This window comes from Amblyomma americanum, chromosome 3, assembly GCF_052857255.1.
Source record: "Amblyomma americanum isolate KBUSLIRL-KWMA chromosome 3, ASM5285725v1, whole genome shotgun sequence".
Taxonomy (NCBI): domain Eukaryota; kingdom Metazoa; phylum Arthropoda; class Arachnida; order Ixodida; family Ixodidae; genus Amblyomma; species Amblyomma americanum.
In genome coordinates, this window is record NC_135499.1 from 151080251 (window position 1) to 151097982 (window position 17732).

Sequence of the window (17732 nt, forward strand, 5' to 3'; positions counted from 1 at the left end):
GTAGATGCACTGCTGCCTGTGCACGAGCAGCTTTCTGATGTGCAGCTCCTCAGCTGTTGCCTTGGAAAAACAAAATGCTGCGGAAAGCCTCAGATCAATTATTTGGTCTTTGCTGCCAAAAGATGAAAATGCTTCCTTGATTGCATAAGAGTCAACTGTCCACGAGGCAGTATGCAAGTATAATGCAGGAACCTGCTTTGCTTATGCAGAATATTGTGCAACACTTGGTCTGCAAACTGGCCAACAAGCTGTTCAGAGTAGCGGACGTCTTGCACAAAAAAAAAAAAAACAGCAGCAAAAGCACTTCAGTCTCAAGGCAGGGCATTCAAGAAGCCCTGTTTTCAACAGGACACGAAAGGCTGCAGTCGTGGTGCTTCTTGATAAAGTGAAATATCGCCGCTGTTCGAAGGTCTACCGACGAGCGCAGAAGGACGATGCTACTGGGTCGTCCCTTAGTTCCGCGCTTGCCGATGTTGTCTTTTGCGGAGGTTGAGCAAAGAAATCAACAGAGTTTATTTGGTGTAGGAAAGCGGTTCAGCTGAAAGAAATTTTCTCGCAACTTTTTTTGCAGTACCAGAACCCGGTCGCAGCGGCCAGGAAAAGTGGTCCAATTAACCAGCAATGACCTCGCCAGCAAAGAAAAAAACATTTCTTCCATCTTGGCAAATAAAGGTGAACTTAGTGTACTTGCCTTGAGACTATGCTAATGAGTAGGTGCATTCCTTTAGAAACAGTTCAGGTTGAGACATTCTTGGTTTTCTGGCAAGTTTACAGTTATTGATTTGACTAGTGGTTCATAGTTGCCTTTTAAAAAATGATCTAAAAACTTTTACATTTTAAGATAAAATATAAGAATGTCACGACCTCATCCATTCATTTTTGAATGCAAGGCAGTTTGAACAGTTCTACCATGCGTATTTTGCAAGCCACTCAACCATCGTACAAAATGGAAAGGAGGAAAATTCTTAGAATTTTCATTTAAAGTTTGTCGAGACACCAATTTGTATTGTGGTATCCCAGAAGCATCAGTGGCAACTAATTTTCATCAGAATCAATGCAGAACGTTGATTCTGAATGCCACGTTCCCCCTTAAGTTTGCATTCAAACAATGGGCAAGGTTACGGTTACAGAAATATAACAAGGCCAGCAAGGTGGTCCAAACATGGGAAGAAAAACAAATCTGAAGCATCTGCATTATGAACTACTTCCAGTGGACAAACCTGCGAGCCACATGGCTTCCACTACCAGCTTGCCGCAGCATAAATACCAAAGGACACTTGGAAGACTGTACATATGAAGGTTTATTTAAAAATTTCAGGTTGGGAATGGGGCGGTTCTAGAATAAAAGCATAAAATCGACACGGCAACATGGTGACTATGTACAATGCCTTAGAGCACAATGAGCAATGTGTGTGTAGAGAGCTTGCACTGTCCCCACACTGTCTTCCTCCGCGAAACAGGGCAGGCGGAGGCAAGGTGGTGTACCTCAGCTGGTCTCCACTGGCAGCAGCGGGGTCAGCGCTACTTCAAAGAACACCCTGCGCACACAAAGAGAGACAGTTGTGAACGAAAAGGAATGTACCATGCTGAGCTATTGCGAGAGGCACAGTGGCCTGGTTCATCATAGAGGTAGAGGTCGCCCTTAGGCTGTACCCACATACTCCCTGCAAGTACCAATAATGCAGCAACCACTGCCTCCTACTACGCTCCAAGTGAGGTGAAACTTTAGGCGAAGGCGCTGGACTACATTCAGGGGCCCCAGAAAGAGGCTCTCAATAAAGTTGCCACATGCCTGGGATGTTAAAAGATGACAGTTCATAATTATCCCCCAGCAAGAATTATTTTTATGCGTTTTGTGGGAGCCGAGTTATATGCAGACAAAGTTTGAACTTCCGTGTCTTCGCGCCTTTCCCTCCCCTCTCGCACGCAAAACGGCGGTGCTATTCCGCCGGCCCCACTCATTTGGGCACTCCCCTACCTCCGCCGGCTGCGCCACGCTAGCGTGGCCGTGGTAGCGCGTGACGTCTGAAAGAATTTGGCGCTGTGAACCAATGATAACCCCCGGCTGCTGACATCGTATGTCAGGTTTCAAGCGAAAGCCCGGCACTGCACGTTGCCAAGAGGTGTGAAAGCAGGAATTTTTAAAAATGTATTGTAAATTTCCCGCTCGCTTTTGATGTATGCAGCATGGACATTCGATGGCCTGTAGTCTGCGTAGTGCAACCATTTTAATGTCAAACTCGAACACCCCTTTCTGTGGCCCTTTAAAGATCACGGCATGACAGCTTGCTAACGTTTTGCATTGATGGACATGTACAAATCATTTTTAGTCTTGCTTACACCAACTATACCAATCAAGCACTTGCTCTAAGAGTGCCTCAAGTTCGTGGATCTGCGGAGAATGCATTGAGGCAAAGTCGCCAGCTTCGAGCAGTGGATTTCATTTCGGATTTACTTTCGTAAATTTGATTGTGGCAAAAGCGCAACATCTGGGCAGATTATCTGAATATAGAGTTTAAATTTTCGGGAAAACAATACAAAGGTCCTGTTCCCCCTTCTCCATCGTTTATCGTGTGGACAGATCGCATTCCGATGCCGCTAGGCTTGACCTTGTGCGCAATTCTGCAAGTGGGCTTTCCCACATACCACACGTGCTACGAACAAGATGGGGGACGGCCCGCTTTTAACAATTGCAACGCGAAAGCGCGTTTATTTTTTTTATCCTTCCGTAATATGTTATGTAATTAATGCCCACACCCATGGCATTCGTTTTGTCACCTTAACTCTCTGAGCGTGACCACCGCTATCGTGTTTTGGTCAACTACGCTATGCGGGAAAGCCTACTTGCGGATTTTCGCGTGAGGCTCCCGAAGGAGCGAGTCGAGGTGTCACAACAGGGCAAGCGATCCTGTAAAAATCCCGTTTATTGCATGGTGCACTGCAACCCATGCACCTCCTAAGTGGGCGTAACGGCAGTCGTGATGTTGGGAGGGCCCCTGTCACTAGGTCAAATAAATAACCTGGCCGCGTAGTCTTGGTTTCGGAGCTTCGCTACACGCCCGTGGCAATAGCAACTGTCAGCCCGTGCACTCGCCAGTAGTCCAATCTGAGCACCGTGCTGCTTTCAGCCGCTGACTGACGCGTCGCTGGTCATTTTTTTTCCTTTTTGGAAGCAGTCTCGCCATTCTGACGTCAATGTGCGTTCCCATCTCGCTTACGTTAGCGATGTCTTCCAGCACGCCGAAACTCTGTGCTCGTCACGGGCTTACATGTGTTTGCACGATACAGCCGCCTCATAAAACTAGCGCATTTTCGTTTGTTTGTTTTTTCGGGGCCGCAGGGCATTTTATAAATCGACCTTCGAATAACCCGGGCATTTCTGTCGGTTTCTTGAACTCCGAACTGATGATGTTTTACTAGCCATCATGTTATTTTTGTTTCCAGCCTTAGCATGTTATGGATTTCATTTTGCCTGATCACATTACAGGTTGGATACTGTTATGCTGTTCAATTAAGTAGTATACATTTCTGCGCACATCACGATTTTTTTTATACGGTGCTCAGGCAGTATAGTTTCGTTTATTTCAGTTGCAAAGGCCATACACTATTTTGAAAAAAAATATGAGCAGCAATGTTCGCTTGAATTTATTTTTTTTACTCACCAGATATTCGTTATTCGAAGCCATTTTTTCTTCATATTTGTATTCGTATTCGAAAATTTCAATATTCGCACACCCATACTGTTTTAATAAAACACTATCATCATTGTTGCTTGAGTAGGCCTCAACAGAAGTAAAGTATAATCTTACTTAGACTACATATGAGCAACGATTTCTTGCTATGTACAATGCTGGCTTTGCAAGTTCTGAATACATTTTAAAACCTGCAACAGCACATGGCACTGCTTCAGTCACACGTGTTATGTAGCTCAGTCAGGAGAAACGCAGCGCTGGCAAAGAAACTATTCGCACCACAGAAATTAAATGTTTGGGCTTCCAATATGTGGTCACACGACAAGCACCCCAGTGGACATTAAAACTCCTATGGATGTCTTACGGACGTTCAGAACGTCCACAGGATGTTGAAGGGAGTTCCAGTGCCGACAGGAACAGCAGCAGCACCTTCTTAGAACAAGTGTCAGAATGTGTAGTGAACCTGCCACACAGTCGCAGAAATGAACAGTACTGTCTGCCAGCATGTTAACTTGTTCACAGTCAAACCTGGATATATTTGCCACGGAATAGAAGAAGACAAAGCGGGCAGTGGCGCAGGCAAGAGCGCTGGCACTAGGCCCGCAGCCATTAAATCATGCCATTACCATCTGCTGTCATGCCATCTTGTTTTCATTGGCTTGCCGTCACAAAACAATATCGAACTCGAAAGGAACCAATACTTTCGAGTTTAATACCCATACCTCAATATATAGAAAATGGCAATAGATACCAGTGCACTGCTCACTAGGCATTGCTAGGATTAAACTGCTTTGCATCGAAGCCACAGCAGACAGTGCCGTGGAGCTAGGCACTGCCTGTCATAAGGTGTCTGATCCTGTTGCCAGTACACCATAACTAGGACATCTCCGATTAGAGTTAAGGACGCGGTTGGCAAGCGCGACGTCTTCAGTAGCAAAGCATGCCAGGCGAGGGCCCCCGCTAGGCTTTATTTACGTGAGCTTCTCCACATGACAGCGATGTGGCACGGAAAATGAGTACAAGGGACTGAAGGTCACCTTCAACCACCTGTATACACTTTCGTCCCACAGCACACCTCATTATCATTCACATAAAACAATCATAAGCCTAATTAAAGTTGTCACCTAATGGCTTGTTAACACACTTTTCTAATTCTCATAGCGATCCCAGAGAATAAAGCTGATCTGCATGAATGCTAAACACACAAAGTGAAAGCAGCTTTAGCACTACGTAAATTTAAAAGAGGCACAGCCAGCCATAACAGCACGTTTTAAAAATGAATGACAACCTCATCAACTGTTGCGCAAATCCATACCTGCACCTTTTAAATTTTCTTTACAGTGAACAGAGTGCCTTCCTTGCTCATGACCATGATGAAAGTATCTTTTAACATGCTCAACATGGTGCAATAAGCAGGGTCGACTCACGTGTGCGAGTATTTCGAGCGGATGGCCTCCAGGCTGCCCTTCTGCTGCTGGCCCAAAAAGTGGTTGAGGCGTCGCTGAAGCTGAGCCAGCTCCTTGGCAGTGTAGCCAGTGTAGTGCTCCAGCGTCGCATTCTGCAGTAATGGGCAACAGGGGGCGGTTGGGCCTTGCCTTGGCCGCACAGTTTTGTCTTTGCATTGCATCTGGGTAACGAGACTCTGGTGGCTGGTGTGTTCACAGCCTCTAAGCACAGATGCAGAGATTTAGTGGCTTGGTTTGGTTTTATGGGATTTAATGTCCCAAAGTGACTCGGACTATGAGGGAAGCCCTAGTGGATTGCTGCGGATAATTTCGATCACCTGGGGTTCTTTAATGTGCACCGACATCGCACAGCACAAGAGATTTAGTGGATAAAAGGCAATCACTAATGAAGGCCTGAACAAAACACTGACCTAAACAAAAAGAAATGCCAGTGTGCTTGGCCTTTTAAAAGCAAGACATCATCGAAGACTGCAGAGCAAAATAAAAAGCATCCCTTCTGCCTTTTCTTGCTGCAGCATAATTAAGAATGATTTCTGATCATAGACAGATGAAGCGCTTTCACGCCAGCAAATCTCAAGACATAACGCAGCCACATTAAGTTCTGGCTCTATTAGTCATCCACTTGTATCAGCATGCATTAACAATAGTGCCATCTTAATTTACAACCCCTGTAGAATAACGACTCAATCAGAGGAGCATCAAATACAACAAAGTGAGAGGCCTTGCAATGAAAGATCAACGGAGCCTATAGAGAAGTTCTCCACTCTGTCGCAAGGAAACACTGTCTCTACATAATGCGGTAGGATGAGACAGTATCAGAGTTACTTAGTTTGAAGTAATTGCATTTCGCCTAATTTCAAATGAAATGTCTCATCCTCATTGGATGGCCGCCGCGGTGGCTCAGTGGTTATGGCGCTCGGCCGCTGACCCGAAAGACGCGGGTTTGATCCGGCCGCGGCGATCGAATTTCGATGGAGGCGAAATTTTAGAGGCCCGTGTACTTTGTGATGTCAGTGCATGTTAAAAGAACCTCAGGTGGTCGAAATTAATGGAAACCTTCACTACGGCGTTCCTCGTAGCCTGAGTCGCTTTGGGACGTTGGAGATTATGATTGAAGTCTGAAAATGATGCAAGGCATAATTCTCTGCACTAGTGAGCATCTCTAGTACCCGAATTCTAATTCAAAGCTTCCAGGATGCACAGCACTCGAAACAAAGAAGTCAAGAACCCACCCAAGCAAGCCCCTTCATGAGCAGAGCCTGGAGAAGAGCAGCAGCAGCCATCTTGGACTCCCTCTGGTCCACTAGAGTGTAGTCGAGCAGGGATGTTTCAAGGACGTAGCGTGCCAACGTTAATGTCTCAAGAGGCAGTTTTGCACAGCGCGCGTAACGCCGCAGGAACCGATATGACAAGGGCATTCCGAGCTGAAAATCCAGCACTCGCAATAGGTGACCCTGTTAAAAAATGGACGGAGGGAGCCTTGAAATTTTCATGACACATACACATCACATATGGCATGCATCTCAAAATTCATCACACACTTCAACTGGCAGCAAACTTTTTCTTTAGCTCTGCAAGCTGTGAAACAATCCAAGGCTACGCTACAAAAATACAATGCAGATGACAGGCTGTGTAAGTACAGGAAAAATACCAGTCAAAAGACGGAGCACAGCAAAGAGACGCACACACACGACGACTGGACTAACAACTGTGCTTTATTGAAGGAAACAGTCTCCCAGGAAAAGGTGGCAAAGCTTGCGCAGCTCAGTCATAAACAATGTACATCTAAAGATAAGCTGTGATCTAGTGTCGTTGCGAAAGGAAGCTTAGTTCCTTCCGGAGGGATGAAAAATTTCGCGATGTCATTATCGGATATTCACCTGACGACGTTTACAACGCGGATGAGACTGGTATGTTTTATCAGACTCTTCCAAACAAGACAATGGCTTTCAAGGACGACAGCTGCAAATGCAGGAAGCAGTCAAAGGTTAGAGTTACTGTGCTCTTGTGCTGCAATGCCAGTGGCACCCACAAGCTCAAGCCGCTAGTGATAGGGAAATACGCGAAACCATGATGTTTTAAAGGTCTCCCTTCACTGCCATGCACCTATAAAAGCAACCAGAAGACATAGATGATCAGGAATATATTCAGCGAATGGCTCCTGACCCTGAACGAAGAAATGAGGAAGGCAAAGAGAAACATTCTTCTGACAGTGGACAAATGCTCAGCCCACCTTGTTGATGTCCATTTCAGCAATGTGCGTGTAGAATACCTTCCACCTAACTGCACGGCTGTGCTTCAACCGCTCGACCTGGGCATCATTCAAAACTTGGAAGGTGGAGTACCGACGGCGGCTGTTTAGCGGATTTCGATCAATCTGAGGGTTGGCAGCAATGTCCCCATCAACGTCAGGCAGGCGGCCGAGATGGTGACAGGCTCCTGGTGGTCAGTAACTCCGGCTACCATTAGAAACTGCTGGCAGAAATCTGGCCTTTCCCCCCTGAGCAATGAAAGCGAGCCTGAGGAACAGCGCGACGAGATGATAGACTCCGCGATGTGGACAGAGATCTGTCATCAGCTGGAGGTCAATAGCAATAGTACTTCGTTTGAAGCATTATAACTGGCATGCACCTTGTATTTGATATGTATAAATTCCATTTCACACATTTTTAACACTATGGATGCCATGTCTTATGCTCCATGAATTGCACGTCAAACTTTTGACTCTGTATGCCATGTCTTATGTTGGTCTAGTAAATATTCAGTTTAGTGAACTTTCAGTTAAGTGAACTATTTCCTTCTGTCCCTTGAAGTTCACTCAAGTGAGAGTTCACTGTAGTACATTACTGTTTTCAGTCCACAATTAGTGTTTCGGTCATGTTCCAAAATCACATTTAAATGTAATGACAATGAAAAGGATCAAAGCCAGCGGTACCTCCATAGCTATGAGCTCCTCATGGCTGTAGGCATCATCGCAGATGTAGAGGAAATCCCTCACAGATGGCGGGCAGCGCTCGTCAAACTTGGCAGCTACAAACAATGCAGTGGCCCCCAGTAGCTGCAGTTTGGCCTTAGAGCAGGACTGCAGGGACAGGTACCGGTCCACCGACTTGACAGCCAGGTACAGGGTCTCATGGTTGAGCTCAAAATTTTCCTGCACCTCCACCATCCAATCGACAAGCACAGACCGCATGCCTAACGTCAGCTCTTCCTGTCGCTCTAGGTACTTGGACACCAGGAACATTTCCTGCAAGTGAAACAGGATCAGAGACAGTGCCAAATGTACCGTAATACCTTGTTAATTCAGCTCCAGTTCATTAGGAATTCCAAATAATTTGGACAGTCAACAGGCCCCCAGCTAATGCCCATGTAAATCTATGGTGCTTGGTTAAGTTTAAAGCGACTCTGGCTATGAGGGACACCGTAGTGAAGGGCTCCGGAAATTTCGACCAGCTGGGGTTCTTTAACTTGCACTCACATCACACAGTACACGGGCCTCTAGAATTTTGCCTCCATCGAACCCGCATCTTTCAAGTCAGCAACCGAACGGCAGAACCACTAAGCCACTGCAGCAGCTCAAATCTATGGTGTTATATGCTCATTAGTTTAGATGATGATGGGCTTGCACTGGTTAATTGAGACAGGTTCTCGAATGGGGGCCATGTCGAGATACAACAGGCAAGGCAAGCAATCGTCCTGATAAACTAGCATTGGAACAAAAGTCTTTAGGATGTCCAAAAAGTGAGCAGGCCACATAAGTGCCACGTTTAATAACAACCACCTCATCCGACTATCGCACAGTACAGCACCCGAGTCCAAATTTAGCTTTCACAAGTGTGGCCTCGAGCCAACAGCCGAGAACCAAGCTGGCAGCTTTGGTTGTTGCCTACAGTTCTTAGAGGCTCTTCCCAGATACTATATCCTCCTCAAGCCTGAGTTATGTTGTGCATTGTTACCCATGAACCTCTGACAGCGATTGGAGGGTCCTATTGCTAGGCCGAAAACAAACTGGATGCAGTTTTGATTTCTGACTTTAGCCTCTGGCCCTCAGCAACCTGGATGTACAATTAACATGAATATAATAAACCTCCACATAGCAGATTCCTTGGTATTACAAATTTTCTCAGTTCGCCAACACTGCCGCCATTGAAGCTTGTGCATTTGCAAGTAATGAAGGTGCTGCGGTGGTCGATCTTGATATAATGAACTTACTACACTGCCTCTTTATTAGCTAGCACTGTGTTGCTTGAAATTTGGCCGAGCTGCACGAAGTTTTAAGACAATAAAACATGAACCTCCTTGAGAGGAACATCTACAATCGCAGCTAGTGAATGAAGTCGACACTGCGCGTCGTGCTGAAGTGCGGTTGGTATAGTCTCCATGGAAAATAGTAATCTCCGTAGCTTTCGCTTTAGTACACCAACTGGCACATCGCTAAGACTTCTCACTAATGCAGTGCAAATCTTCACTTCCCTTGTTTTCACCTGTGTGGTTCATTTTTTCCAATGTGCCAAAACTGCGCACTTGTCACCATTTGTGCAATGAAATGCCCTCACATGCGATACTGCCACTTGTGTGAAGACCTCCCCACCACCACGTTGCACCGTGAAGGACAGCATAGAGTCCTTAACCATGGCAGGTTTAGTTTGACACTGCCAAGAGTGCACGTGCAGTAAAGCCTTTGATAGAACAGCAAAAAGTCTCCATGGCTGCACAGATTTTGTAACAGTAGATGACCACTGCCCAGTTTTTCACCACATAAATTTGTTATGGTGCTAACAGAGTTTGGTAGTTTTCTTTTGGGGGCCATTCAATAATTTGACCATCAGATGGTTCGGATTTTTCTTTTGTTAGCTCTCTTGCTGATCAAACTGGCGTTTTATTGCAGCTGAAAGCACGAAATGCTTGGCTGTAGCTGCTGAATCAGTGCCATCAGATGGCACTAATAATGCTTAGCTAAGTTACATCAAACCTTACTGCTACAGTCTGCTGCTACTGAACTCCAGAGTCTGCTTCCATGTGGCTCCATTACCATTCCTACTATATACGTAAGTGCGCAACTCAGTCAACTCCACTAGTTCAGTGTTTCCTCAACAATCAGGGGCGAGACGGCTGTTGAGCACTTTCTTCTTCAATGTAGATGCGCAAACTACAGTCTGGCTACGTTTTCTCATGAAAATGCTTCTTAAAACATTCCACATTTATGTTGGCCCGTTTTCATTCACCTCATAAGTGGAGTAGGAATCTACTGAAGACTCGGAAGGTGCCAGCATTTCAACAAAACACCACCAGCAACACAATTTCCCCAAACTTGCAGCCTTGAATCCACAACCTTTCGTCTTGTGCACCCACCTCGCGCTCCTTGTAGTAGTTGAAGATATCACTGGCATATGTCGGCTCAGCAAATGGGTCATCCCGTGACTCAAAGTCGAAGTCTACAACTCCTTCGGGCAGCACGGGGCGCGGAGGTTCCTCTTGGCTCGTGGAGGGCAGCACTGCAGTCTGTACTGTTGCTACAGAGCTTGTCGCCCTGTACACAGTACATTAGGCAGCTCAGCATTGCACAGAATGCACACACATCAGCACAGGAGCCAATTGGCACAACTTGTATTCATCATGCTAGAGTATGGTTCCTGCTTTTAAGATATTCAGCAGGCAAGGTTCAGCTGCAGCTGACAGCCCGAAATATGTTAACCTGCATTTTGCAAAGTGCATCTGTGCATGCAAGCAGCATGGCAGTCAAGGATAATTAAACAGGAAAGTCTCTCTCTGCACATGTTGAAGGCTTGCACTGAGATACACACAAATCTAAATTCGAACTTCAGTTGGACCCAAAATTTGTTAGGGTTCAAATGCAGACATTTAACTAATGAGAGCCTGGCCACTACCATTCCCAAGATCTACATGGTTCTTCACAGCCTAGCATCACAAGTCTTCACTCCACAAGCTGCTGCCTCACTTTTCTGGCTGGGGCTTGGAGCTGGTGGCAGCTACAGTTGTCCTGGGATCAGCCTTGTGAGCAGCGGCTGCAGCTGTGGCGGCGGCTTTTGCGTGCCGTGTTCGAAGCACAGTCTTTTTGGGGCCTGGCTTGAAGCCAGCCTTGCTGGCTTCTCCTGTTGCTGCCACTTGGTTGATTGGATTTGAGATATCGCCCAGAACGGCTCGCTTCCGCATTGGGGCCTTCTCTGGGGAGTTCTCTGCCATTCGTTTTTGAGATGCCATGGCTGCTGCTCCCTGCAGGCAAAGGACACAAAGGGTCTTGATAAAGGACAAAGGGCCTTGATACTTTCCTACTGGTGATGAAACTTCCGCACAACACTATGGCAGAACATTGTATGCCACATGAGTGACCTCAACACGGTGCAATATCGACTGAAGGACAGCCTTCTATTAGAATATTGGCAGCACTCAATACACATTTCACCTCAAAGATCACTAACTACATCCTGTAGAACATGCAAAAATGCACCAAGAAAGAATAGAACCTGTGCATAAACTACACCATTTCTGTTTGAAGAGCAATCGATTAAGCTGCAGTGCCTAAGCATACACCACTCTGTGCTTTATTTTAAAATAATGCTTCATTAATAGTGCTACTAACACAGAAATCTGTCTCCATGAGTCCGGCACAAGTCTGGCATTCAGCTTCCGTTTCCCCCAATTTCTCACGCAAAATTTGGTGGCATGTTGTCTTACTTATGTCGAGAGCATCTAATAGCATGCGGACTGTAATGGTGTGGTCTTGCTGTACGATTTCCCTGATCCAAGCCACGTTGTTTTCATCCCGCGAGGTTGAAGGGCACCCCTGACTTGTGTCGTCTTCGACCGATGTTCTCCCCGAAACGAACCTCTTGTGCCACTCGAAAACTCGCGCCCATGATAATGTCTCATTCCCGTAAGTGTCACGAAGGAGCTCATACGTCTGTGTGGCTGTCTTGCCAAGCTTCACGCAGAATTTTATGTTTACATGCTGTTCGAGGTGGACATCCATCTCTCTACCTTCACTCACAGTAGAATGCACAGACGACTAGAGACAACATATTTTTCTACATGCAGTGCCATTTAGCGGCTGCAACAGCAATTAACATAAATACCTCAGGTTAACCCCAAAAAGATGGCGCTACACATACGCACCAACATTTGTTTTGGGGAATCATTTCTAGAGAAGAAAATAAATCAGTCTCGAAGGTTGTACTGTATGAAACTTTAGGGGAAGTTCCATAATTTGCAAAACTATTAAAGGACCATTCCCATGTTAAGCACAGGCTGCCTATACCTCAACTTGGGCATTTCCAAGACCTGCCGAATTTGTAGTTGTAGTGACCACTCTGTTTAGATTTGAGTTACACAAAACTGCAACAACAACTTCAGTTGTGGAACAGAGATTAGACATTGTCCAATATGGCACGAAGATGTTGAGCTGAGGCAGTAATACATTGCACGAGCCCTTCAGTTCTAGTCATTTAATGGTTGGGAGCATGAAAGAAGCATTGAAATTTTACCACTTAGATGCAGTTTTTTCCATCTACTGTTTCTCGGTTCAAAGCATTTTGCTTGTATGCGTTCATGTTTCCAGGAAGCAAACCCTGCCTATGGTCCTTCTGCAGGCATGGCCTTCAATGCCTCAGATATACCATAGGAACTGCAACGATGGCCTCGAAATTAAAGCACCACGTAAGGAGCAGCCTGGAGCTATTTACAGTTTCACTGCTATTACACATGTGTGCATATTACACTTATATGCAACCAAGTATGTGTCACTCTTATACTGCTTTGAGCAGCTCAGTGAAATGAAGTAGCTAGGGCGATGTTGCTTCCAATCCTCCATCTAAATTCAGTTTTACTTAAATTCGTAGATTTTTGCATGCCAAGAACATCGTAGGCAACACGAGCATTTTTATTTTGCATTCACCAAAATGTGGCTGCTGCAGCTGAGTTCAAACTAGCGACTTCATGTTCGGCAGTAGAATATCAGCCACTGAGCCACTGCAGCCGTAGTTTTTGCAGTTAGCCCTGCTGCTGCAATCAACTAATGTCAGTACGCTATACATAAGTCACAAACATCACATGAGCTGTGAGCGAGTTCACAAATTTTGAGTACAGATTAGTACCCAGTATTGCAGAGCAAGTCCAAATTAAGTGGAAAAATTGCAGGGGACACTTAAGCTCTGCCTTAAGGGTACGACGTGACAGCGTTAATGGGTTAAAGCTCATATATGCACATTTGGCAATTCTCGACTTTACATCCACAGATCCCTGGGAGTCCTCGTACCACTCCTGGTACAGTGACGCAGTGGTTAAGGGATGCGCCACTGCCCTGCGATGGCAGATGCTGCCATGGATGGGGCTCGTGCGACCCAGGTTGCTATTCCCGAGCAACCTGTCGCAACCAATTGTTAATTTAATTGCCACTTGCCAAGGTGGTCAGTTTGCTCACCATCCAGTGGATGGGATGTTATGACGCCACCAGGTCGCATGACCTAGGTGGCCCACCTGGGTTGCTTCTCCAGGGATTTTTTTGCTCACAACGCCGACACCAACAACGCCGTATTTTCTGCAGAACAGGAGCCTTAACGCTATCATGTTAAAAGTGTAGCAAAGTCCGAGTCTGACCCTTGTCTGCTGTAGGCAACTGTCTTTACCAGAAATTGATGCATACCTTTCCTTGCCGGCTACAAGGAAACTAGTCACCAATTATAGTTTACAAGGGTAGATGTTCGAGCTAGTTGGTAGGTCACATTCTTAAAAGAGCGCAAAAGACAGACACAGACAGAAAAGGACATGCAGCGCTGGCTTTCAACTATGTTTATTCTTGAAATCATCTGCGCACCATAACCACTTAGCCACCGCGGCAGTTTTGAATAGCGTAGAAATTGAACTGCAACCAAACAGACAGGAATAATCAGACATGTGGATTATGAGGCACAAAAGCAGTGAAATGGAGGTAAGGCAAGCAGCACAGGCAAGATGTGCACCAAGCAGCCAAGTGCCTTTATCAAGGAGCCCAGATGTAATAATGTCTTTTTTGCAATTTCATCTAAGCATTTGGCGGCAAACGTGCCTACGAAAGAACAGTATAGCAGAAGGCACACCACACTGACCAGCTCAAATCCAACATCACAGAATAGTACAGAATGGTAAATATGTCTTAAAAGAAATGGAAAGCACATGCATAACCATTAGCAAGCATTTCACATGCTTTCACATTGGATACTGCATCACTGCCATGAACAAATCTACCGGAATCCTGACAGCTAACTATACTATATTTCATACATTAGGTTCAACGCTGTGAAAGGTACAGTAGTAGTCCACAAAAAAATAAAGGGAGACCTGTTACTCCACGCTTGTTTTGTAGCCCAGTGGTCTAAAGCACGAGAAAGAAGTAGCATGTTGTCAACAATAAAAGCGTATTTAATCAGTCTCATGACAAATGTATAATGTAACAAGCCTGCAGGCAAAGCACATGTTTTTCGCTCACCGCAGGAATCGCGCTACTTTTTGATTGCAGATGCAGGCGGCACAAACAGGAGCACTAGCTTTGACAGCGTTGCACTTCAGTACGAAACTAAGTATAGCTGGCCTCGCTTGGCTATTTTCTCGCCTAATTCTTTTGCTCACATGTAAATTTTCCCAAAAGGTGTGTTACGTTGCCCTATGCCCAATACACTATCTGCTGAGAGTTCAGAGGGCGACTAAGGTTTTGCACTTTGTGACTGGTAGAAAACAGCATGAAGTAAATGCTGGCAGCATGCTCCCAGTGAAGGACTCAAATATTCCACTTACTGCACCTATGAAACTTAACTGCGCACTGCAAGAACAGCAATATCATAACACTGTTCCTTTTAATAAAGTTCATATTGCCACGAAGCTTTTTACTTTTGTCTGTTCATGCTGAAAGCTGCGAGCACATGGCTTTGTTATTTTGCGACGCAAGATGCGCCCAGTTTTAATCTTGAACAATCTGCTTGAACAGACAACTGCTTCTACCTTGTACGAGACCGTTGTAGCTGCTTTTGGAGTTTTATCTAGAAGATTCTTAGCCAGCCTTAATGTGAGCGCGGCTAAGAGCGGCAGTGATTCTGTTCGACGACCGTTGAACACACATGTTGCTATCACTGCCGCCGAGTAATTCAGTTCCTTTTGTGGGTGTAGGTCAGACCAATAAAGGGTTTCTTTTAAAAGTCCCTTTCTCAGTCCCCCTGACTGCCATCCCCACTACATGACAGTATGGTCCCCACAAACTGGCAGTACAATTTCTAGCTGTTTTTTGACATATGAAATAATTTAAATCTGTAACTGACCGATGAATCAGTTGCCGATTAGTTAGCAACTCAGTTGATTGCCTGAAAGGAGCCAATTATTGTGGCAAAAAACTTTTCACTGGATGACATCTATTGGCAATACAAATATTGATCTTATGTGAAATGGTTAACTTTTAAACCAATCAGCTCCGTTATAACAGCGTGAACCGTAAACTTTCTATTGAAATTTCTGAACAGCCAGACACACAAACGCGGAAATGTTTTCTTCGTGGCTTACAATATTTAAAAAAAAAAGGGGGGGGGGGGTGACACTTTCAGCTGCTGGGCACAGGGTCGTGGATGCGATCCCTGAACGGATTTCGAAGGAGGCGGAAAGTAAAGGCGCCCCATATACCGAGATTTCGATGCGCGCTTGCACGTTAAGGAACATGTGGTCAAAATTAATACTGAGCCCTGTGCTTTGGTGTGCCTCAGTTTAAACTAGGTTGGTAAAAATCTAAACCCAGAGTAAGATTGCTCAAGTAAGAAAGGGAGACGGACGAGTGGCGACGTGCGCAGCATTTTACTGCTGCAGTACGCTGCAGAATTAACTCGCTCCCGGGAGCGCTCAAGAAGGATGCGCGCAAACCTTTTTTAAGCACCTGCACAGCGCAGCTGTTCATGAGGTATGGCCGTAAACATACGCCATCACTTCGAGTGCACAAATAAATAGGAGCGGGCAATGGCTGAGGAACAGAACGAGCGGAACATAAGCTGCCTTCTACGCTGCACAGTTCAGCCCAGGGCCGTTTGTGAAGGATGCGCGCAAAGTTCTCGTTAAAGCGCCATCCACAATGGAGCGGCTAAAGCACATGCACAAACATACGCCGTCACCGCGATGCGCTTCTGACATGACTGCGCTTCACTGCAGTTTCGTCAGCACAACCGCTTAGCCCTGCTACGCCTACTCAGCCAGCCGATGTGGCTCAGTGGTTATAGCGCTCGGCTGCTGACCCGAAAAACGCGGGTTCGATCCCGGCCGCGGAGGTTGAATTTCGATGGAGGCGAAATTCTCAAGGGCCGTGTAGTGCGCGATGTCAGAGCACGTTAAAGAGCCCCATGTGGTCGAAATTTCCGAAGCCCTTCACTACGGCGTCTCGCATAGCCCGAGTCGCTATGGGACGTTAAACCCCAATAAACCTGTACCTAATTAAAACGATCGGTAGTGCACCCCTGTCAGTTCTCAAGCACGTTTACATACGTGGCAAGGCTATCGCCAGGTCCTCACCTGTTTGCGGCTGTTTTCTGCTAGCGCCTGAAGCTGTCTGGAATTCTTCGTCGCCATCGTTGCCTTGTGGGGGAGGGCTGTGGAACAAAAGACCACGAACGTTTAAATGCCTCACCAACAACCCATTCAAAAATTTAACATCCAGGTAGCTTGTGTTGCGAGGCGGTGGGGCAACACAAGCTTGATATTATAGTGCCGCGGACTCGAACCAGATGCTGCTTAGACTGCCTAGACGTCACGGCGCCATGAGTTCAGTGCGGGCCAGTACAAAGCCTTCTCTCGTAAAAGTGCGGTACGAGCACGAGCATATTAAGAAAAAGAGAAAAAGCGAGCGGGAAGCTTTTAAAACAAATACGCTCATGCTTAAAATTCGCAAGTGGTAGGAGCCAAGATGAAATTCTGCCGAGGATAACGTGGCGGTAACGCGCCGGGCAACGGGTCGCTGCCCAGTACAGCGCGGTTAATTTTGCACAGCGAGCGCAACTCACAATCAAGCCGCTGTAGCCTGCAAGATGTGTGCGTTTTCAGGTCGCCACGGTGCAGTACAGAGGACGGCGACGACAAATCCAGATATTCTTCAGTGGCGGCCGCAACAAGTGCAACGTTGCACTGCTACAACCACCGTGGCTTGCAACCGACAAGGAGGGGCCGGTGTCCGTTTTGAAGTTACCACCATTGGCAGCCTTCGCGCGCGCTAGACGAATAGCCGGCGCTAGGTTCGTTGCGTAGACCGACCAATCAGGTAGCCGAATCCAAAGAATCTGATATATTGTCTATTTTTTTTTGTTTCAAATTAGTACATGAAAATACCATAAGTACCAGCTTCAGTGCAGTCGTGAGCTTTATTGCATAAGTTTTCTGACGCATTTAGGGATTTTCATGCATCTGCTGGGGACCATACATCAGGTATACATCCAGATTTCGAAGCCCTGTATAACTGCAAAACTCTTCTTACCGCACTCAAGTTTAACTTTATTTGAATTTGAATAATTTTTTAATTTTAACTAAGCGCAAAGACAATGATTGTGCTTTCAAAAAGTCA

General features: G+C 46.0%; 1 protein-coding gene across 2 annotated transcripts; it reads right to left on the reverse strand.

The window, feature by feature from the left end:
- Positions 1-1283: 1283 nt before the first annotated feature.
- On the reverse strand, positions 1284-17364 carry LOC144125178 (G2/mitotic-specific cyclin-B3-like). 2 transcript variants are annotated; one of them, XM_077658342.1, is made up of 8 exons: positions 17179-17364; positions 16691-16767; positions 11118-11392; positions 10511-10688; positions 8094-8405; positions 6391-6612; positions 5120-5250; positions 1284-1538 (listed from the first exon to the last, which is right to left on the reverse strand). In XM_077658342.1, exons 2-8 carry the CDS (start codon positions 16745-16747, stop codon positions 1487-1489), a joined length of 1227 nt encoding a protein of 408 aa, XP_077514468.1. In that variant the 5' UTR covers positions 16748-16767; positions 17179-17364; the 3' UTR covers positions 1284-1486. The 2 variants fall into 2 exon arrangements, with proteins under 2 accessions (XP_077514468.1, XP_077514469.1); XM_077658343.1 differs by lacking the exon at positions 6391-6612 and having other exon boundaries at positions 17179-17318.
- Positions 17365-17732: the final 368 nt, after the last annotated feature.